Source organism: Microcaecilia unicolor, chromosome 5 (assembly GCF_901765095.1).
Source record: "Microcaecilia unicolor chromosome 5, aMicUni1.1, whole genome shotgun sequence".
Taxonomy (NCBI): Eukaryota; Metazoa; Chordata; class Amphibia; order Gymnophiona; family Siphonopidae; genus Microcaecilia; species Microcaecilia unicolor.
This window is the reverse complement of record NC_044035.1, coordinates 158,807,577-158,831,062: the sequence shown is the minus strand read 5'-3', so window position 1 is coordinate 158,831,062 and position 23,486 is coordinate 158,807,577. Positions and strand designations below refer to the sequence as shown.

General features: G+C 45.2%; 1 protein-coding gene across 2 annotated transcripts in view; it reads left to right on the top strand.

Annotated features, from left to right (window-relative positions):
- The window catches only part of SAR1A (secretion associated Ras related GTPase 1A), a 34,633-nt gene that overhangs the window by 5,615 nt on the left and 5,532 nt on the right, over window positions 1-23,486 (top strand). For both annotated transcript variants that reach the window (XM_030203500.1, XM_030203499.1), the window contains exons 3-6: window positions 1,632-1,751; window positions 7,622-7,687; window positions 9,799-9,902; window positions 11,556-11,687. In XM_030203500.1, coding sequence (XP_030059360.1) covers window positions 1,632-1,751; window positions 7,622-7,687; window positions 9,799-9,902; window positions 11,556-11,687 — 422 coding nt within the window. The remainder of the gene's footprint in view (window positions 1-1,631; window positions 1,752-7,621; window positions 7,688-9,798; window positions 9,903-11,555; window positions 11,688-23,486) is intronic.

The following is a 23,486-nucleotide window of genomic DNA, read 5'->3' as shown; positions in this document are numbered from 1 at the left end:
CCATAAGGACAAAAATGAAATGCCTATGTTTTAAGAATCGGGCATGCATTAAAAGGGGGATCGGAGCATCATGTGCCGACTAGTATTTTTTAGGCATGTGCAGCCAGAAGGGTTTTTTTTTTTTTTTAGTGTTTTTCTTAAACATTAGTTCACGTGATGACGTAATTAACTTTTTTTTTTTTTTTTTTTTTTAAAGACAATGCGCACTATTGACAGCATAGAAAACACACAATATTTGGGGGGTTTTCATGCTTATTTTCATTTCCCAACAACATGAAATATGTCATTGACGTTTCCTATGTGGTTTCAAACGTATGTCTAGTATTTTTTTTCCCAGTACTCCTCCCTGCCCCTTCCCAAATTGGCAGCTCGAACTGCTCCCATAACCGGTTGTGACAGGTAACAGCCTCCTCTTGCACAGAGCAATGCAGGTTGTTTCCACCCTTTCTTCCAAAGACTGCATTTGTGGCCTGAGGCAGGTAGATCTTAAGCCACTGAGTGCTGCTTCTAGCATTGTGAGGAGACACAAAGCACACAACTTCAATGTTCCTAAAAGTTTGGGAAGCGTTCAAATTCCCCCCCACCCCTGTGCAAGGGAATTTGGTTGGTCCGCATGACAAATTGAATCGGTGTATGACAGCTGTTGGGAGATGGATATGTTCGAATAGATTAGCCTTAAATCTCAATAAATCTGAATTGGTGTTTATTTGAGTTTTCAGTGAAGGATGAGATGTGAGTGTTGGGTGTGATTTTTGACCAACAATTGTCTATTCAGGACCAGTTATTTAAATGTAGTTCTGTGTTTTGTTTTCAGCTTTGTTTATTGTTGAGATTAAAACCAATGCTATTAAAGTGTGATTCTTGGGTCAGTGGTCCAGAGTTTAATGGTTTCCTGAATTGATTTCTGCAATGTGCTGTATCTGGGTATTGCTAAATCTAGGATGCAGGCATTGCAGGTGATCCAAAATGCTGCAGCCCGATTGCTAGCTGGTACATCTCAGTTTGAACATGTCTCTGATACTTGGCTACCCACACAGTGTCGAGTGCAATATAAGACTGCATGTTTGATCCGTCGAATACTGTATTCTGACTGTGTTCCATGGTATTTTAAAGAGGCAATTCATATGTATCATCCTTTAAGGACTTGGCAATCGGAAAATTTGATGCTTCTCGCAAATAAGCTACATATTGTGAGATATGCAGCAGCATGGGTCAGTTTTGCAAACAGTTGAAGACACATCTGTTTGTAAAAGCATGGGACTGATACTTTTGTCTGATTTGTGATTTGAAGAGCATTTGTCTATCTGATTTGTTTGACAAGCTTTTATTTGTTAGGATTTTATTACACATGTTTTGTGATCCGCTTAGATGTAGGCAGAATAGAAATTGTTCCTTCAAACAGAGTTATTTATTTATTTAAAAATCTGAGTTATTGTTGCTTATTCCTCAAGATGAGCACATGCAAATACAATCCTTGTGCCATTGAATGTGTTGCATCTCTCGCTCGTACCTAATTACTTGACCTCACCCGAGTCTTCTATTGTCAATAACATAATGATTGCAGCAGTCTTTAGAAGAAATCATTGCTTTACCCAGGTTACAATATATCTGATAACCCTTCTTTCTTACAGGATTGTACAGGAAGTGTGGCAAACTAGTGTTCCTGGGCTTGGACAATGCAGGCAAAACTACCCTCCTGCGTATGCTGAAAGACAACCAGCTAGCACAGCATGAACCCACGCAAAAACCAAGTACGTGCTGCCCCATAAGAAGTTTATTTTACTGCTTCCATCCCACAGGTTATTTTTCTACCAATTTTGTTTTCATATTTAGAAAATTGTCAATATATACCACACTAAAACGAAAAACAATAAAATACAAAAAGGCCCTTACCCTGAAGGGATTTTAACACAGAGCATACGATAGCAGCAGGCAAGATGGATGGGGGTTATTAGGTGCTTCTTATAGCACTGAGAAAACAAAGGGAGCCACTACCCAGCATTCTGTTTAGAAACTGAGGGTCTGATATTCAGTCGTTGGCGTTAAACCTGGAAAGTCAGTGTTAGACCATGTCTGGGCACTGGTATTGAATTTTCAGGTTTCCAGTACCAGCTATGAGTTATCGCATTAAAGGTAGGACTGACGTTTATGTGGTCCTATTTTTATGCAGCTAACCTGACTGGTTAAGTACTGAATATCGGCACTTAACTGACGAAATGATGACTTTACCCCCGGAACGCCCCCAAAATAGACTGCTTTCAGTTCGGCACTAGCTGGTTATTTTCAGCGACACAAACCAGTTAAGTGCTGCTGACAATTAGTAGTTAGTCCCAAACAGGCAATTAACTGGCCAGGAGCCATTTCTGGCTTTGAATATCAACTCCTGTATGTTTTGAGGTAGGAGAACTGTCTGAATGACTAGCTTGGAACCCAAAGGCAGATAAAGGCTTGTTACTAATAAGACTGCTCCATTAATGGATGTAAATGGGCAGTGAAATAGGAACAGTAAACATTTGCTTCTAGCCATGATGCAGCAGCAGAGAGGCCTGTCAGTCCTTTGCTTTGGTTTGTGTGCTTGAAGGGTAGCACCACAGGGGGACATGAAAGAAATATAGGAGATTCAATCAACAGACGCATATGGAACTGGATTCAGGGCCAGATGCACTAAACAATCGTTAGAGCCCTTCCCTTAGCGAATCGGTAAGGAACGAGCATGCATTAAGGAAAGGGAATGCAAATGAGCTGCTCGTTGTAGCTCACTTGCATTCTCTATTCCATCGTTAAACAGTCGGCTGGTCGAGCATGCTCAGAGCAGCCAAGCGTTCTGCTGGCTGCTCTGCGCATGCCAAATACACCGCCCTGTGCCACCCGAAGACGCTGCGCTGCTCACACCCTCCGATGCGGCTCGATCCAGAGGACAGTGCAGTTGAGGACGCCCATCCAAAAAAAAGTCCATTTTGGCCCCCCCCCCCCCCCCCCCCCCCCCTGGCAATAATAAAAATGACTTTTTTGGCAGTGCTTCACTCAGCTCAGCTAAACACGTTGTGATTGGCTCAGGGACTTCCAGGTCTCTCAGCTGAGTGAAGCACTGCGGGGTGTGTGGGGGGGGATGATGGCCAAAATGAACGTTTTTTTTTTTTGTTTGTTTTTTTTGAATGGGCATCCTCAACTGCACTGTCGAGCCGCATCAGAGGGGGTGAGCGGTGTGGCGTCTTGGGGTGGGGGGGGATGACAGCCAAAATAGACATCTATTTTTTTTTTTTTTTTTTAAAGCGGAGCACTATTTTTTTTTTTGTTACTTTTGTAGCAGTTTTTCAATCCCGCACAGCCCCAACGAGAGGTACAGACCTCTCGTTAGATTTTCCAGCATTAAGGCAATTGGGAAAAGGTTAGTGCATCTTGTTACAATAGGGTTTCTACACAATTTGCTCATCTGCATTCCATTTTCGTTAGCTGCTACCGTCGTCGGAAAAAAGTCTTTAGTGCATGCCAGGGTTTACTACTTGCTCGTTAAGTTTAGTGCATCTGGCCCTCAGTAAATAGTGCTCTAAAGTCCTTATAGAATCATGCTTTGCACAGATTCCTGCACCAGACTTTTGTCTGCTCAGTCCCGGTGTAAATGCTGGCACCCAAATTAGGCGCATTCTATAATTCTGCATGCAGCTTTTCAGAATGCCTATGCCATGCCTGCTTTTGAGTTGCACGCTAGTAGAGTTAGGCACCATGCCTTATAGGGTAGCTTGCAGCCAGATGCACACACAACTTTTTTGTGCCAATTAACCTTAATTGGTTACCTCCCAATTATTGATAATTGTCTCATTCCCCAATTCAGTTGCATGTGCATCTCAGGATCACACCCAAATTGGGGTGCCCTTTATAGACTCCACCCCATAGTGACTCTTTGTATATTAGATAACAAACAAATTAAAATGGAAAGTTTACAGCAATTTGATCATGTTGTGTTCGGAGTAGTTGTAGCCCTGATTGCGGCAGACAGGTCACCTCTAAGGCCAAAGCAAAGGGCAAATTTGGGATCGTCAAGGCTGGACCTTGAGGGTGAGTGTGGCTAGAACTCTGGAACCAACACTGGAGGCAAGGCTGGACCTCGGAGACCAATGCTGGAAGCAGGGCAGGACCTTAGGAGCAAGCGAGTTGCAAAGGCACTGGAAGAGGATCTGGGCTTTCATAAAATATGTCCAGACTCTTGATGTCATCCAGACGTGTCCCCAGGAAGTTCCCACTGCAGGCCCAATAAAGGGCTGGGACACGCGCCCTAGGAGGGTGGTACTCAACAGACAGGGAGAGCGAGGCATCGTCTCATTGCAGGCCAGAGTGGAGAAGGGGGAGTCGGAGCAATGGAGTCACAGTAAGACCATGACGGATTACTTGGACAAGGTTTTCTTTACTGCAGACTTCTGTGTGGTGCAGCAGGGAAGTATTAGGATTGGCCTTTCATGCAATCAGCTGTTACTGTGGGGAAATGGGGCTACCTTAAATTCAAAGTAGAAAAAAATAAAATAAAGCTACCAGGAAGATTTAAATCCAAGGCATCATTAAAGCAATAGCAGAATTCTTTTGCCCGTTATACCAGCATCTTTCTTCAAGATTTAAAGAGTTCAGGCTTATAATTATCATTTTTATAGTGTTATCCAGTGCTAAGAGCACAGCATTGTGAGATAGTCTATTTTCTATATATGACGCCTGAAAATTCTGCATGGGAAAAAATACGCCTAGGCATATTCTGTAAAGTATATCTAAAATTTATAGAATACACCCAGCATTCATCTGTATGACTAAATTTAGTCACAACCGGTTACGCTAAGTAAAACTTGGCGTATGTGCAGATCAGACTTATTCTATAACAGAGCATAGATTTTAGAAATGCCCATGGCCATGCCCCTTTTCAGTTACGCGACTTAGAATTTAGGTGCATCATAGTACAGAATACACTTAGACAGTTGTGCGTATAAATTCTAATTGATTCCAGTTAGTGTCAGTTGCTTATTAAGTGAGAATTATCAGTGCTGATTGGCTTGTTAACAAAGTTGCACACGCAAATCCAGAATATGACCACCTTTGTGTACGCAATTCACACTGTATAGAATCCAGGGAGTAAGTGGGGACGTGAGACATAACAACGAGGTCACAGATAGTGCCAGTTGTAGAAGCAGAATTTGAGCACTGGCTCCCTTGATGCTCAGCCCATTACCCTATCATTAGACCACTTTCTTCCATAACTGACATTGTCAGAGCTGCTGTTATAGTTTCTCTATATGAGTTCTTTCTGTCTGTTCTTTCTTTGTTCTGTATAAAGCAGCCAGTCAGGCTATAAGAGTCTAGTAGTGTGTTTGTTTGTTTGTTCTTTAATTCTTTGTGTACATATTCAGAAACTTATACAAGTTAAAATGGAAATATGCCACTACATGAAGACTTATCTGACTTAACTCTTTTTTTTTTTTTTTTTTTTGTCAGGACCATGTTATTGATCATGTTTTAGCTTCATATGCTTAGCGATTTATGTGTTTAAGACTACGTATGCGACTATTGTTACCCGCCTTGGATAAAGGTGGGAGATAAATGTAGTAAATAAAATAAAATTGATGAATCACAAATTCAGTCTCCTATTATAGTTCTCAACCATCTCCAGATTTTATGAACCATATTTTTATCTTTAATAGCATAGTCTTGATAGTCCTTCGCTTCTCCCATCATTTTCTCCAAGGTCTCCAACTTTTTATTGTGGGACTCTAAACTCCTCATTCTTTCTAGCTAAAGTCAGACTCAAAGTAGATAATTTATAAACTTGTCCACTTTGCCACAGAACATTCCAAACAGTCGAATGCTTACCACAGATTTCCTAATGTAACCTCTTCCTTCTTAGCTTTAAAGCAGCCTGTTTCCCAGCTTCAAACAGTCTGCTGGGTTGCATTTCAAGTTCCCACTCACCCCCAGTAGCTTTTTCCTCAGTTCCCTCCTGGTACACAGGGATGGCATCTAGGGGCACCATCACAGAAACCCCACTGAAACAGCCTTGAGCAGCAGCAACTTGCTATGAGACTGCTCCAGGGCTACCTAGGGCAGGCCGCTGAGGAGTCTGACAGTGGTCCAGGCTCAGTGAGATTACAGAAATGCTGGCAGTAAGCTCTGTAGTCGCCACACCCTCTGGATTTGCTACTGTACCTACTACTACTATTTAGCATTTCTATAGCGCTACAAAGCATACGCAGCGCTGCACACAGGAACGGCATAGGACACTGAGAAGCTGGGGTCAATGTGCTCTTCAGCGGGTAAGTGTGAACCGCACTATTACACGTCCCCATAATGGAATTGTACCTTCGCAGAGATCAGTACTCTGTGTATCTGCTTTCTGACACCATCTTGTCTACTCCCAATCAGAGGATATATTAATTCTAAGTGCTGCAAGATGCAGGGCATTATAATATGCACAGAGCAGGAATCTCCTGGTCCCAATTTCCAATACTGTTCCAAATATAATTGCTCCCTTGGAGCTCTTGGGAATTTTAGGAGTATCTGAAGCAATTTCTAGAAAAACAATTTCAGCACGCCCTTCTTTAATGAAAATAAGGTGGGCATTATGACAACTCATATGAACTCTTCTTTTATTTACTTTATTTTACCTGTCCTGTTATCACCTGGTGCCTGATTAGGGTACAGAATGCACCATGCAATATAAAATACACTTACAGCACAAACCCAATTCAGTGATAACTATTTACCAGAACACTGCATTGAAGTTCAGTCTACAATTAGGTCATACTATCTGTAAATCCATGCTTTTTTTTTTTTTCATTTTTGAATGATACAAACGAAATCTGTGCTGACTGAAGGTAATCAAATAAAGCTGGTGTATGCTGTATTCACTAGCAGGCTAGACTACTGTAATTCTTTTTTGATTTGGTTTGAGTAAAATTAAAATTGGCGTTCAGTGCTTGCAGTTGGTGCAAAATACAATTGCTTGTTTTGATAACAGGGACAAAGATTTAATCATATTACACAAGCACTGTACCATCTGCATTAGTTACTTGTGGCATCACATATACTTTTTGATGCTGTGTAGTATATAAATCATATCATTTGGGTTGTCCAGTTTATCTTTCTGGCAAGCTATCAAGATACGTTTCTCTGCAAGAATTATGCTCCTCGAAAAAAAAAAAAAAAACCCTTCTTGAGCTCCCAGGCCTTGATTTTTTTTTTTTTAAATTAGGCTTACACCTTACAACAACCATGAAGAGTTTTTTCATATGCTGGACCCCTTCTCTGGAATTGTCTTATGAGGAATTTTGATTAGTTTCTTATCTTGCTTTTTGTAAACTTTAAAAAAACTTGGTTGTTATTTTTAATCACGGTGTTGGGAGATTTTATTATAATGATACTGTGTGTTTGTAATATTCTGAAATTGATTGTACATTGCTTTAACACTAAGGTATTTATGCGGTATATAAAATCAATAAATCTAATAACTAAAAGAATACATTGATGATGAATGTACTTATGTCAAAAGTATCTAAATTAAAAAATTTTATAACTTTTATCCTAAATAGTTCTGCTGTTCCATACAGAATCTAACCACCTCTGCTAACCTTGAGTTTTCTCTCTCCAGCATCAGAAGAGCTGACGATTGCAGGAGTGACTTTCAAAGCCTTTGACCTTGGTGGACATAAGCAAGGTAAGAGAGCAAGTGTGAAGAGGATGAAAAAAATGAGAAGCTGGGATAAAAATTCTGCAGTAATCCTGTGAAAATCCTAATCAAACCTGAACGTTTAAGAGATTAAAGTCTCACTTCTCAGTGGTCTTGGGAGCCAAAGTGTTAATTTGTCTTGGAAAACCAAAGTAGAGGGAGAGTCTTGGTTTTTTAACTTGGTCAGATAAAATGCAGGAAGATAATGAGTCTTGTACAAAGTCACATAGGTAGACCTCTGGGTTTTTTTTTTTTTGGGGGGGGGGGGGGCGGTGCAGGTGACCTGAACCCAAAGTGGAGGTGGGGACAAAATTTGTCCCCCTCCCTCCTGTGACCTCCCACATACCTGAGCTGGGTCCCCGAGCCCTGCTAGGAGAAGCCCTCCTACATTTGAAGCCTGGCAGTTGATGGCACTTTTCCTGGGCCCCACCGCACAAGGCTTTTGTCACTCCTGCACATGCTCAGGTTTCACAAAACAGTATACATAGAGACCCACTCCCTGTACATGCTCGGTTGTCAATAATGCGCAGGCGGTGGGCCTCCTTCACGGATGCTCAGTTTCACAAAAACCAAGTGTGTGGGGTGAGGGGCACCCTTGTGTGGCAGCAGCCTAGGAAAAGTACCACCAACTACCAGGCTTCATGTGGAGGAGGGCTTCTGCTGGCATGGCTTGGAGGAACTCCACCAGCCAAAGCAGCAGACAGCACTTCAAGTGTGAGGCGGGGGCAAACTCAAGCCTCCAAGACCTCTTCCCCCTCCCCCCAAGCTATGCCACTGATAGAGGTGTTGTGAGCTCAAGACCCAGTCCTGTTGGGGCTGTTCTTGGCTCTGATGGCAGTGATAGCAACAGCCAGGGAGAACAGGGACTGAACCAGATACACATATAGGCCATGCCCCCTCTTGGCTTCTGCAGACCTTTAAATGGATGCTGATTCAGTACTCATGCTCACTAATTCCACCTGGACTAGAAGTGGCCCCAGTAACTTGCCTTTGCAGGAGTGATGAGGTCCGCAGTTGGTATACAAGAATGTGTGGAGTAGCCTCAGTTAGACAGACAATTGTGTGTTATTCATCTTGGTCTCACTCCAGGAAGAGGATAGCACCGCCCTCTATAACTTCATACTACTAATTCTGCTCTTCCCAAAGTTATTGGTCTGTCTGTCCAAAATGAAGGAAACTGCTTTCTAGTTTGTGAGACACTACCATGAAAACACATCAAATCCTATTTTTAAAAGTACATAGTTCTACTTTTTTTTATCTTGTGTAAACTCCTCCCTTGAAAGGTTCTGGGCGCACAGCTCTTCCATATCCCAGCCCTGAGAAAAATACACTTTGATGAAACTCAGATCGTAGGTCCTTTTAGCTTGGAATTGGTTACCTATGCAGATTGGATTAACACACACTAGCAAACTTTAAGAAACTATATTTTAATTTTTGATTTCTTTTAATATATATAAACATCAAGTCGACTGACAGTTCCCCCTATCCTACCCTTCTTCCCTGTCAAAAAAAAAATCACATAATACAATACGTCCACGCACCAGTCATCCACACAAAAGCCAACACTGAAGAGATTTTTATTTTTTCTTATTTAGGTATAGGCAGAATACAAATTAATAAACTTAAATGTTTATTAAATTTAAATGTAAATCTGGGTTTTCTGGCCCCTTTTTGTAAATGGGAATAGGTACGATGGAAAAGAGTTTCACCATGTGTGTAGAACCCGATTCCAGCTTTTTTTGTTCAGCTGAATATCAATAACAAAGATGCATTTTAGAAAAGGCAGGGGTTAGATCTTCTGGTGTTTTCGTGGCTGAATATGAAATTTTATAATCTTTCAAAGGGCCCTGTTTACTAAGCCGCACTAGAGGCGCGTTAGGACGCTCTAAACTGTGTAGGTACCCACAATATTCCTATGCGCGCCTACAAAGCGCACGCTAATTTTGTGCACGTGCTAAAAACGCTAGTGCACCTTAGTAAACAGAGCCCAGAGTGAGTTTAGAGAAATGTGAGAAATGTTATCTGCCGCACGCTGCATGTTTTCCCTTCACTGCTTTGTCATCAGCAAATAATTTCGGATTGCATTTTTTGTTCTTCAGCTCGTCGAGTCTGGAAGGAGTACCTGCTAGCAGTTAACGGTATCGTCTTTCTGGTGGACTGCAAAGATATTTCACGTCTCATGGAGTCCAAAGAGCAACTTAATGTACACAAGATTTCTTTAAGCTCTTATGTAAACTTAATTCTGTTTCATAGTATGTATGTGACAGCAATGCTCAGCCCTTCTGCAAAGGCCTGCTATTTCACTGTAGATGGGTGAAAGGAAGCCAAAGAAAGATGTGTCAAAACTAGAAAAGAACCTTTCTCTTTGTATGGAGTGTGAATCAATTTGGATGACATTTTTCCTCAAATTTTATTATAACGTAGGTGACAGCATATTTGGAACAATGATTTTTAGACTTACAGAATGTTCATTTTTGTAACTTGACTAGCTTCATTTTATTAGCTGTGTACCTTTGATCATACAAATCATTCTGTTTAGAATGTGGGGTAAAAGGTACAGTGTCTGAGACTATATTTAGACATAATAAATAAATAAACACACACACACACTACATGGCTCAGAGGCAGGACAAGATTTCTGTGATTATTGTAAGGTAGTATAATTGAAGGGCTTATTTCCAAAACCTGTTAAGTCCAATGCAACTAATATGGACAACAGGTTTTGGAAATAAGCCCTTTAACTGTGTTTCCTCAACAAGAAAAAAATGACCACTACTTCTTGTGCGTGGAGCAGACTTTCTTTCCTGTGTAACAGAACTTGGATAGAAATAAATATATTAAAGGCCAAGAATGTGTATCTGTCTGGGGACAAAATAACTGAAAATTAAACAGAATGGGATGAAATTGGGCATGGGGAAGAATTGGTGAAAAACACACCAAGTTTTTAAAATGGGCCAGATCAGACTGGAATGTCCAGTGTCTTTGGATAGGTGAAGCAGTTCAGGCTCTACATCATAAAAACTTAAAGACAAATATAGCAGTTCCTTCAAATTGCCTTTCTCCTTCCCCCCCCCCCCCCCCACCAAAAAATTATCCCTTACAAGTACAGCCAAAATGATAAAGGGGATGGAATAACTCCCTTATAAGGAAAGGTTAAAGAGGGTGGGGCTCTTCATCTTGGAGAAGAGGCGATGATGGTAGTCTACAAACTTGAGTAGAATAGGTAAATGTGAATCGATTATTTACTGTTAAAAGACTAGGGGACACACAATGAAGATACGAAGTAGTACATGTGAAACAAATCAGAGAATTTGCTCAGCACATATAATTAAGCTCTGGAATTTGTGCCAGAATATGTGATGAAAATTAGTATAGCTCGGTAAACTTGTGGAAAGCCACTGTTAATCCCCGGGGTTAGGCAGCATGGAATCATCAAGCTACTTTTTGGGATCCTGCCAGGTATACACAACTGTGATTGACCACTGTTAAAAACAGGATATTGAGTTTGAACCTTTTGGTCCGACCAAGTATGGCAATTCTCTTGTTTTTATTGTGGATGTCTATAGTTTAATTACTTATGGTCCACACATCTCCTTCCCTCCCTCTTACTCATAATGTATGTACTAAAAATATAGGTAGCTTTATGTGAAAAGAAAACCTGTTTTGTAATAGCAGATGTGCGGGAAGGTAGTGTTATGAAATTCCTTCTATCCACCGTGTAAGATTTCATGATGCACTTGCCAACTGGTTGCTTTGTGAGCAGAAAAAAAGCATTTAAAGAGCTGACCGTGCCCATCTTTTACTTTCTACTACTGGGACTGGTGGATTCTCATGTAATGTCTGCTTCTTTCTGCAGGCACTAATGACTGATGAAACTGTATCCAATGTGCCAATCCTTATCTTGGGGAATAAAATTGACATATCGGAGGCTATCAGTGAAGAGACACTCCGGGACGTGTTTGGACTCTGTGGACTGACTACAGGAAAGGTAAGCCTATAGGAATTTAGGGAACTTGAGCAGTACTATCGCAATAGTTTGCAAATGCTTACTGTAGATCGCTGGAGCAACTAGGACTGGGTTTTTGTTTTTGGCAGGACACGAAGTTAATATGGACAGGTAGTAACCAAAGTTGGGATATTGGTCAGTGAACATACACAACACTTTTTCTCTTGCTTGAATTGCAGAGTGTTAATGTGGATACATCGTGCTTGATAGCCATAGGAAATGTCCAGATTATGCAGAACTTGACTATCCTCCTCTAGGCTCTGAATGCATCCATTTTCCCAATGCATCATACCAGTTTGGGGTGATAGGTTTTTGAGGGGATTTTCTGCTCATAAACACATGCTTATTTTTAAAATTCATATACTCCTCCCTGGAAATATCTGTTCCAAGAGGTTTACAAAGAGTATGCAAAACAGCTTACAACCAAATAAATGACAAAAGAAAATCAAATGGGGAAGAATAAAACATTTGTGCCCTTCTCCATTCTTTTTTGAAAGCTCAGCTACCAATCTGTCTTGGTATGACATGTTTGTTTCAGATTCATTGAAATGTGATAAGTTTCTGCAAGTAGATTCTTCCCAGCCCTGAGAGATTAGACCAGTTGTACAGAGGTTTTCAGGTGAGAAGGAATAAGGAAGGAAAGGGATGTACAATAACCCCAAGTCAGCATGTCCAGGTTTATTCCATTTCGCATATGCACATTCTGTGGTCTGCAAGTAATGAGACTGCATATCCTAATGTGCAACAATTCTAAAACTGACCCAGTCTGAGGTGACCTGGAGCTATATGTGCATTCAGTTCAAACACATTTGGTAAGAATGGTTGGCCCAACCATTAAGCAAGCCTAGGCAGTCTTCTAGGGCAGCAGCTTGTGAGGTGGGGGGAGCAGCAAAGAGCAGTTGCAATCAATGCAAAGCAGTAGATCCTGTCAGTAACGTAAACTCTATATCACCAATGGATACTTTCTCCAGAAGGAAGAGAAGACACAGAGAAAGACATAGAGACTGCTTAATATTTAAAAGCACAATGATTTGCGATGCAGATTAGAGACCCGAAAATGTTAAGGTGTGGGGAAGTGTAAGCCTGAAGGTTCGTCTAAGGCAGTGATCCCAAACTGGGTTGCAAACTCGGGTGTTCCATGTCAGTCGGGGTAGGAACAATCTCCAGTCACTCCTGCCCATTTTGGCTTCAATCTCAAAATGGCTGCTAGAACCTCCTCCAGCAGTCTCCTGGGGGGGCCTACATGTGGTTGCAGGAGGGGGGGGTCCCTTGTCTCGGGCAGAGGAGGAAAGAGTTTCCTCTGATCTAGGACACCAATATTCTTGTACCATCCCTGTTGGCAAGAGAGCATTCCAGAGTGGGAAGACAGTAATCTCTGAATCACGGTGTGTCTGTGTGCACTGAAATGGAATCGCGAAGTAAACTTGTACGTTTGACATAGCATTTGTGAATTTGTTGGCACTGGAATTTTTGGCAACTGATATATTATTCAAGGCTTAAGAATGAGATTCCCTGGGGAGCAGTAGTCTTGTATGCTTCCATGCATGAGTTTCCGGTTCAAGAGGTAAATCTAGCTCTTGCTGGGTGGAAGGTCATTCTGACCATTGTACAGTAGCAACACCCTATTCCATATCATCAAGCTGATCAATCCATAGACTGGTGGGTTGTGTCCATCTACCAGCAGGTGGAGATAGAGAGCAAACTTTTGCCTCCCTATATGTGGTCATGTGCTGCCGGAAACTCCTCAGTATGTTCTCTATCTCAGCAGGTGGTGGTCACACACAGCAGCAGCTCTGGCTAGGCCTCCAAGCCTAATTTTTAGGTTTTGTTGAGTGCCTGGGGTTGAGGGCTCTTTTGAGCAAGTGCAAACCTGGTGGTGCCAGGTCCCTCCTTTTCTCCCCCCTCCCGCTGGCTCCGTTAAAAAAAAAAAAAAAAATTTTGAACGTCCTTAAAGGCGTTTATTTCGACGTTTATTTAAGCGTCTATTGCAGCTACTCACTGGGACACCAGGTCGTTACAACTCGGAGCGGACAGCAGGTAATTTTTACCTTTTTATAGCGGGCAGGGGGTTCCCCGATTCTTCTCCTCGTGGCATATGGCGTCGGAGGGCGAGGGCGCAAAGGGTCGCTCCCCGGGTCGATTGAGCGCTTCTAGAGGGGATGTGGGGGTCTTAAAGCCTGATTCGCCCTTGTTGGGTGACAGTTTCGTGACCGATGAATGTCCCGGTCCTTCCTCCGGCGTGGCGGTTTTTCCCGCCATAAACGCCCATCCCCCGCTCCTCGCCTCCGCCATCTTGGCCGGCCACGCGGCTCGGACGGTTTCTTCTTGGGCCGCCCTTGAGGTTGGAGACATTAATGCCATGAACGCCCTTAATTTGGGCGACGGCACAGAAGCGGCTAAAGTTAAGAGCCGTTCTTCCCGCACGGCTCCTTCGCGGAGTTTCGCGCCGGACGCCATTTTGGATGCGCAGCATGTCTCTCCCCCGCTATTGCGAGCGCCGGTTGAGGGTGCGTCTAGGGCTGTTGCCCAGGCTGCGGAAGTGCACAGTCTGGGGGGTTTCTCCCCCGAGTTTGTTTTGCTGCTGCATCAGGCCTTCCTCAGGCACAACGCTGCCCCTGCTCCCTCGTCTGGTAAAGAGGTTGAGGTTCCCAGAGGTAAACGCCCTCGGGTTGATTCCCAGGCCTTGGAGGAATTTGTCTCCTCCGATGTAGATGAGGGCAGCGTGTCTGAGGTCTCCCAACGGTCCTTTGCGGATTCCTTGGAGGAGACGGATCCCCGCTCGGTTGGAGCGGATGACCCCTCTGCAGCGCGGCTTTTTAGCCCAGAGGATTTGCCCAACCTGTTGTTACAGGCCATGGACACTTTGAAGATTTCCTCTCCGGAGGACGTCTCTCCCTCAGCCCCTGTTGGCTCTGCCATTATGCTGGGGACGAAGCGCCCGCCTAGAACCTTCCACGTGCATGATGCCATGCACACCTTAATTTCGGCTCAATGGGATGTCCCAGAAGCGAGCCTTAAAGTGGCTAGGGCTATGTCCCGCCTCTATCCTTTGGCTGTGAGTGAACGTGAGGCCTATCTGTGGCCTACCGTGGATTCTTTAATCACTGCGGTGACTAAGAAAACGGCGTTGCCGGTGGAAGGTGGCACGGCCCTAAAGGACGCCCAAGACAGAAGATTGGAGGCGGCCTTAAGGTCGTCCTTTGAGGCGGCTGCTTTAAGTTTGCAGGCCTCAGTTTGCGGCTCCTATGTGGCCAGGGCGTGCCTGACTATGGTGCAGCGGGCTTTCCCCTCGGATCATTCCTTGAGGGCTGATTGGCCGGCCCTGGAATCGGGCTTAGCCTATTTGGCAGACTTGCTGTATGATGTCTTGAGGGCCTCAGCGAAAGGCATGGCTCAGACAATCTCTGCGCGGCGGTGGCTTTGGCTGAAACATTGGTCTGCTGACCACGCCTCTAAATCCCGCCTGGCTAGGTTGCCTTTTAAAGGCAAGCTGCTCTTTGGGGTCGAGCTGGACAAAATCGTGACCGATCTCGGCACGTCTAAGGGCAAGAAATTACCAGAGGTCAGGGCTCGGGCTAGTACTCGTCCCGGTACCTCCAGAGGACGGTTGCAGGAAGCCCGTCGGTACCGCCCGGGCAAGTCGGGTTCCTCTGCCCCCTCTTCCTTCAAGAGGAATTTCTCCCCCAAGCAGCATTCCTTTCGCAGAGACCGCCGTCCCGGAGGTGCTCCCTCCGGTCCTCCCCCAGGGTCTCGTACCCAATGACGGGGTCTTGGTCCACGCCCCAGTGCAGATTGGAGGACGGCTGTCCTCGTTTCTGGGCGAGTGGACCACAATAACTTCAGACGCGTGGGTGCTGGAAGTCATCAGAGACGGCTACAAACTAGAGTTCTGCCGACCCTTAAAAGACGGGTTTGTACTCTCTCCCTGCAAGTCTCCGGTCAAAGCTGTGGCAGTGCAGCAGACCTTGGACAATCTGATCCGCCTGGGCGCGGTCGTTCCGGTGCCAGAAAGTCAGCTTGGCAAGGGACGTTACTCCATTTACTTTGTGGTACCAAAGAAAGGAGGTTCTGTCCGGCCTATCCTCGACCTCAAAGGGGTCAATCGGGTCTTGAAAGTGCGGCACTTTCGCATGGAGACTCTCCGCTCTGTTATAGCGGCAGTGAAGACAGGAGAGTTCCTGGCATCCTTGGACATCAAGGAAGCGTACCTGCATATTTCCATCTGGCCTCCTCATCAACGCTTTCTGCGTTTTGCAGTCCTGTGACGACACTTCCAGTTCAGAGCCCTCCCTTTCGGGTTGGCTACTGCTCCGCGGACCTTTTCCAAAGTAATGGTGGTCATCGCGGCCTTCCTACGAAAGGAAGGGGTACAAGTCCATCCTTATCTGGACGACTGGTTGATCCGAGCCCCCTCTTATGCAGAGTGCGGCAAAGCTGTGGACCGGGTAGTTGCTCTTTTGAGCTCCCTGGGATGGATCATCAACTGGGAGAAGAGCCAGCTGCGCCCGACTCAGTCCCTGGAGTACCTGGGAGTTCGATTCGACACCCAAGTGGGCAGAGTGTTCCTGCCAGACAATCGGATTGTCAAACTTCAGGCTCAGGTGGACCAGTTCCTAGTAGCCTCTCCCCTTCGGGCTTGGGACTATGTGCAGCTGTTGGGCTCTATGACGGCCACGATGGAAGTTGTGCCCTGGGCCAGGGCTCATATGAGACCACTTCAACACTCTTTGCTGCAGCGCTGGACTCCGATGTCGGAGGATTATGCTGTGCGCCTTCCCTTGGACCCAGCAGTGCGCAAGGCGCTGAGCTGGTGGATGCAGACAGACAAGTTGTCTGCGGGAATGCCTCTGGTGACCCCAGAGTGGATTGTCGTCACGACGGACGCCTCGTTGTCGGGCTGGGGAGCCCACTGCTTGGGAAGGACAGCGCAGGGGCTCTGGTCTCCTGCAGAGGCAAAGTGGTCTATCAACCTCCTGGAACTCAGAGCCATTCGGTTGGCGCTTTTGGAGTTCATCCCGGTACTGGTGTTGAAGCCTGTACGGGTCCTGTCGGACAATGCCACGGCTGTGGCCTATGTCAACCGCCAGGGAGGTACCAAGAACGCCCCTCTAGCCAAGGAGGCTATGAATCTTTGCCAGTGGGCGGAAGCGAACCTGGAGCAGCTTTCAGCGGCCCACATTGCCGGAGTCATGAATGTCAAGGCGGACTTTCTCAGTCGCCATACCTTGGAGCCCGGAGAGTGGCAGCTATCTGCTCAGGCGTTCTTGGACATCACGAAGCGCTGGGGCCAGCCGAGCCTAGATCTGATGGCGTCATCGGCCAATTGCCAAGTGCCGCGCTTTTTCAGCAGAGGACGGGACCCTCGATCCCTGGGAGTAGATGCTCTTCTCCAACAGTGGCCGACACAAGAGCTTCTCTATGTGTTCCCGCCCTGGCCCATGTTGGGCAGGGTGCTAGACCGGGTGGCAAAGCATCCCGGCAGGGTAATCCTGGTGGGTCCGGATTGGCCCAGGCGTCCCTGGTATGCGGACTTGATCAGGCTCTCAGTCGACGATCCTCTGCGGCTGCCAGTGGAGCAGGGCCTGTTACATCAGGGTCCCGTGGTGATGGAGGATCCCTCCCCCTTTGGTCTTACGGCCTGGCTATTGAGCGGCAGCGTCTGAGGAAGAAGGGCTTCTCAGACAAGGTCATCGCCACTATGTTGAGAGCGAGGAAGCGCTCTACTTCTACTGCTTACGCCAGGGTTTGGCGTATCTTTGCAGCGTGGTGTGAAGCAGGCTCACTTTCTCCCTTCACTGCTCCAATTTCTTCAGTGTTGGCGTTCCTGCAGAAGGTCTGGAGAAAGGCCTGTCGCTCAGTTCCCTTAAAGTCCAGGTAGCGGCTCTGGCTTGCTTCAGGGGCCGCCTGAAGGGTGCTTCCCTGGCTTCGCAGCCAGATGTGGTGCGCTTTCTCAAGGGAGTTAATCACCTGCGCCCTCCTCTGCACTCAGTGGTGCCTGCGTGGAATCTCAACCTGGTACTAAGAGCATTGCAGAAGCCGCCTTTTGAACCCTTGTCGAGGGCATCTCTGAAAGACCTGACGTTGAAAGCAGTCTTTTTGGTGGCTATCACTTCAGCCAGAAGAGTTTCCGAGCTCCAGGCGCTCTCATGTCGAGAGCCTTTTCTGCAGTTCACTGAGGCAGGAGTGACTATTCGCACAGTGCCTTCCTTCCTGCCCAAGATTGTTTCTCGCTTCCATGTGAATCAGCAGCTCTGTCTCCCTTCCTTTCGTAGGGAGGTCTACCCAGAGGAGTACTCTGCTCTTAAATATCTGGATGTGAGACGAGTCATCATCAGATACTTGGAAGTGACCAATGATTTCCGGAAATCGGATCATCTGTTTGTCCTGTTTGCAGGTCCTCGTAAGGGTCTGCAGGCTGCTAAGCCTACAGTGGCAAGATGGGTCAAGGAAGCCATTGCAGCGGCTTATGTGGCCGCGGGGAAGGTGCCGCCTATCCAGCTGAAGGCTCACTCCACGAGAGCTCAGGCGGCCTCGATGGCAGAGGCCGGATCCGTCTCCTTGGAAGAGATATGCAAGGCGGCAACTTGGGCTTCGGCTCATACATTCTCCAAGCATTACCGTTTGACTGTGGCTGCACGGGCGGAGGCCCGGTTTGGAGCTTCAGTGTTGAGGTCAGGGATTTCAATGTCCCGCCCTGGGTGAGTACTGCTTCGGTACATCCCACCAGTCTATGGATTGATCAGCTTGATGATATGGAAGGTAAAATTATGTATAATCATACCTGATAATTTTCTTTCCATTAATCATAGCTGATCAATCCATAGCCCCTCCCAGATATCTGTACTGTTTTTATTCTGGTTGCATTTCAGGTTCAAGTTTAGTCTTCAGTTACTTCAGAAAGACTTCGTGTTCAAGTTTTTTCACTTGGATTCTTCAAGAGTTAAGACGAGTTTGTGTTACAGTGAGCTGCTGCATTCCTCTCCCCTCCGTTTTACGGGGCTGGATTGAGACTTAAAATTCTGCCGGCACTCCCTCCCGCTTCGTGCGGCTGTAGGGCAGCTTTGTACCCCTCCCGCTTCGGCGGTGTTAGGGTCAGTCAGCTCCTCCCGCGGTTGCAGGATAAGCCAGATCCCCCCCGCATCGGCGGGTGTGGTGTCCCTCCCCCGCTCCGCGGGGATGAGCTGGATGGATTCCCCTCCCCCACTTGTGTGGGGATGAGCTGGGTTAATTCCCCTCCCCCGTTTCGGCGGTGGTGAGCTGGGCAGAGTGTCCCTTCGTGGGTGTAATTCTCTAAGTGCTGAGTCCTGCGGATGGAGCTTTGATATCGACATACTGAGGAGTTTCCGGCAGCACATGACCACATATAGGGAGGCAAAAGTTTGCTCTCTATCTCCACCTGCTGGTAGATGGACACAACCCACCAGTCTATGGATTGATCAGCTATGATTAATGGAAAGAAAATTATCAGGTATGATTATACATAATTTTACCTTATATAATCATGATGTACATTTCCAGTAGAATCCAAAGGTTGCTGCAGTCTGTGCCTGATCACCAGTGCTATGACCAGCATGGTAGTGGGGAGGAAGGGAAGCCTGGAACTGCTCATAACACCTGAAGGGGATTACTTTTAGCAGTGAAGCTTTCAGGCTTTAGTAAGAATAAGGGATGTTGGTGCCTTGTTGCACTTCTGTTTAGAGAGAACACAGATTCATATATTGTCAGAACTCTATGGATTTAAAAATAATGAACACAGAATTAGCGCATGAGATAGATGGGGGAATATTGCCTCCCTGAACAAATTTCCACCAGTGTCGTCTAATAGGCGTTTCATTGTCGTCAGAACAGACGAATCCAGAAACTTGTGGGTTATGCCCTCTACTAGCAGGTGGAGAGATAACACAGTTCAGTTTGCGCTTAAGGATTTATAGGATAGGAAATTGAAACCTGTACTCAAGCCTTTCCTTTTGAAACTTTCTGCATTGTTTGTTTAGGCTTCCATCTGCAGTTCCTATGTGGCCACAGCATGTTTGAGCTGGGTACAGTGGGGCTACAGATACCATATCGGTTGTGAACGGGTCTCCCTCTCTGGAGCTTCCGGCTATGGAGACTGATTTGACTTATTGGGCAGACTGCTTGTATGATCTTGTAAGGGCTTCAGCTATGCAAATAGCTTTATTGGTTATGGCCTGGGATCTGTTGTGGCTCAGGCATTGGTCAGAGGATGCTGCCACTAAGCTTGTAAGTGCCCCTATGAGGGAAGATTTGGAGAAGCTGGTTAAGGGCCTGGGCGAGTCCCAAGACTGTGCTTGCCTGAGGATAAACCTTTCTCTTCTTTCAGATCTTCTCCGTCTCATCCTTGACTTAAGGATACAAAGTGTTACAGACAAGGCTATGCTTCTTCCTATCAAAAACCTAGGTATCGGCTGAAGTAGTTCTTTTCGTAATGACAAAAGTCTTCTCAACAATCTGTCAGGTCTGCTTACGCCTCCTGCAGTACCCAGTGATGGGGTGCCATTCCATTCTTCACCGCTGTCGATAGTAGTTTCTTTCCAACTTTAGAGTGGACTAAGATTATTGTCTGAGAAGGCTACAGGTTAGAATTCTCTCCCATTGCTGAATTTTGTTTCCTTGGACTCCCCATGCAAAGCCTGGCACAAGCATCATGTGGTATCCTGACCCCTACAAACTGTTCTCTTTGGGGGCTATTCAACTTTTTCTCCCTCTGTAACAGGAACAAGGTCATTATTCCATCTATTTTGTTGTCCCAAATGAAGAGTTCTTTCATCCAGTGCTAGACCTCAAGAGTAAACAGATTGTCAGGCATTTTCGCATGGATCCCCAAGATCTGTGACAGCTGCAGTATGTACAGGAGAATTTCTCACATGATTGAACCTCAAGGAGTTGTACTTCTGTATTCCCATTTGGCCGCCTCATCAATGCTTCCTGTTTGTTGCTGTTCTCAGGACCAATTTTCAATTCAGAACTTTCTCCAAGGTAACATTGATTGATTGTAGCAGCAGTCCTAAGAGAAGAAGGCATTGGAGTTCATCTGTACTTAAATGACTAGCTGATCAGGGCCTCTTTCCAAGAAAGTCTTGCTGTTGCTTCTCAAGTGATAGCTCTTCAGCAATCTCTGGGGTGGGTGATCAACCTTCCAAAACGTCAGTTGCAGCTGTTGCAACTAGAAGTTTGTTTCAGCACTCTACAAGGCAGAGTTTTTCTTCTGGATCACAGGAGAATCGAACTAGATTCATTGCTTGCTTCAGAGTCCTTGAGCTTGGGCCTAAGTATTCCTGGAGGCATATTTTCAAAGCCTTCCAAAGTTCCATAGAAACCTATGGAACTTTGGAAGGCTAAGTGCTTTGATGAGCCCCATGGGGCAACTTTAGAAGTGGTTCCCTAGGCAAGGGCTCACATGAGGCTGCTGCAGCAATCAATATTGTCCCACTGGTCTCTTTCTACAGTTGTCGACTTCTCTGGACCCCTCAAGCGAAGTCCAGCATGGATGGTGGCTTCAGTTGAACAATCTTAGGGGCTTCATTGACCACGCCACACTGGTAGTGGAGCTCATTGTCTTCATAGCACTGCTGAAGGTCTTTGGACCAAGATGGAGGCCTTTTGGCCCATCAAATCATTTAGAAATTTAAGCTGTGAGACTGGCTCTGAGAGCATTTCAGGCCATTCTCACAAGAAACCCAGTCCGGGTACTGTCAGAAAATCTGACCACAATAGCCTACTTAAACCAGCAAGGAGGCACACGCTCTAGAAGCTCATTTTACTCCAGTGAGTGAAACGTTTTAGGCCCATGATTTCAGCAGCTCATATTGCGAGGACAATGAATGTCAGTGGACTACCTCAGCAGAAACTGTATGGATCTGGGAGAACAGGAGCAGTGAGTTTTTCGCATGATCCTGCATACATGAGGAACTCCAGCACTGGATCTGATGGTGTCTCACCACAATGTGAAGGTTCCTCGGTTCTTCAGTAGAAAGTTTGGTTCAGTGGGGATAGATGCTCTTCAGGACTGGCCAGAAGAGGATCTACACCTCTTCTGTGCTAGGAACTGGGCAACATTCTGGGAAAGGAGGAGCCTGTTTTGAAAGGATAGACTCCACCTTAATTGGGATGGAACCAGGCCTGGCGCTTTTTTTTTTTTTTTATAAAGGAGAGAGAGCAGCTTTTAAATTAAAATGGAGGAAAGCTGACAAGTCGCCCAGGAGTGCATGGTTCAGCGTGGCGTATCCTTAGAGGAAACTATTGAAACAGGACATTTAGGGAATCCCAATAGAGGTTTCAACAATGGTGAAAGAAAGCCAGATGTTTTTAAGGAGATAGCAGGGTAAAGGATGCACATTATCCCAGTCAACTTATAAGCAGCTGGTAGATGCAAAGAACATCATAATGTATACAAATGCTAGAAGCCTAAAGAATAATATGGGATAGTATATAGCTCTAAATTATGAGGTAGCTATAATAGGCATATCAGAGACTTGGTGGAAGGAGGGCAATCAATGGGACAATGTGTTAACAGGGTACAAATTATACCACAGTGATTGATAGAAGGGATCAAAATTGGAGAGGGGGGTTGCACTATATGTTAAAAGAGGGCATTGAGTCAAACAAAAAACATTCCACATGAAACAGCAGCATGGAATCCTTATGGATAGAAGTTCCATGTGTAAAGAGAAGGCGTATTTCTTGTAGGGCTGTACTACAGACCGCCAGAGCAGAACAAACAAACAGATGAAGAAATGTTTACAGAAATTAGGAAAGTTGGCAAATTGGGTAACAGTATAATAGGTGATTTTCAATTATCCCGATATTGACTGGATAAATGTTACATCAAGGAGTGCCAGGGAGATAAAATTCCTAGATGTAATAAATGACTGATTTTTGTGGTCCACGAACAGACAAAAGGGAAAACCATTTTAGATCTAGGCTTTGGTGGAGTGCAGGACATAGTTCTGTGTTGGGTCTGCTGGGAAATGGTGAACATAACCTAATCAAGTTTGACTACTATCTAGAATGAAGCCTACTGTAGCAGCATTTAATTTTCAAAAGGACTACTATGATAAAATGAGGAAAATGGTTAAAAAGAAGCTAAAAGGATCCGATGCAAAGGGTAGAACATTAAATCAAGCATGGACAGTGAACACCATCTTGGAAGCCCAGACCAGATATGTTCCATGTATTTACAAAGGTGGAAAGAAGAGAGAGACAGCCAGCATGGTTAAAAGTTGAAGTGAAAGAGGCTATTACAGCCAAAAGAATGTCCTTCAAAGAATGGAAAAAAACTCGTATGAAGAAAATAAGAAGCAACATAAGCACTGGCAAGTCAGATAACAAGGCATTGATAAAAGAATATGAAGAGAAACTTGCCACAGAGGCAAAAACTCACAGTAACCACATTTTTCAGGTACATCAGAAGCAGAAAGCCTGCTAGGGAATCATTGGGGCCGTTACATCATGAAGGAGCAAAAGGGACTGCCAGGGAGAACAAGGCCATAGCAGAGAAACTGATTGAATTCTCTTTGCTTCAGTCTTTATGGAAGAAGATGTAAGAGATCTACCTGTACCAGAAATGGTTTTCAAGGGCGATAAGGCAGAGGAAGTGAAAAATCTCAATGAACCTGGAAGACGTACTGAGCCAAATCAACAGAGTAGTAAATCACCTGTACTGGATGACATGCATTCAAGGGTACTGAAAGCATGCAAACGTGAAACTGTTGATTTGCTGTAACCTGTCATTGAAGTCCTTTGGCCAATATGATGCCAATT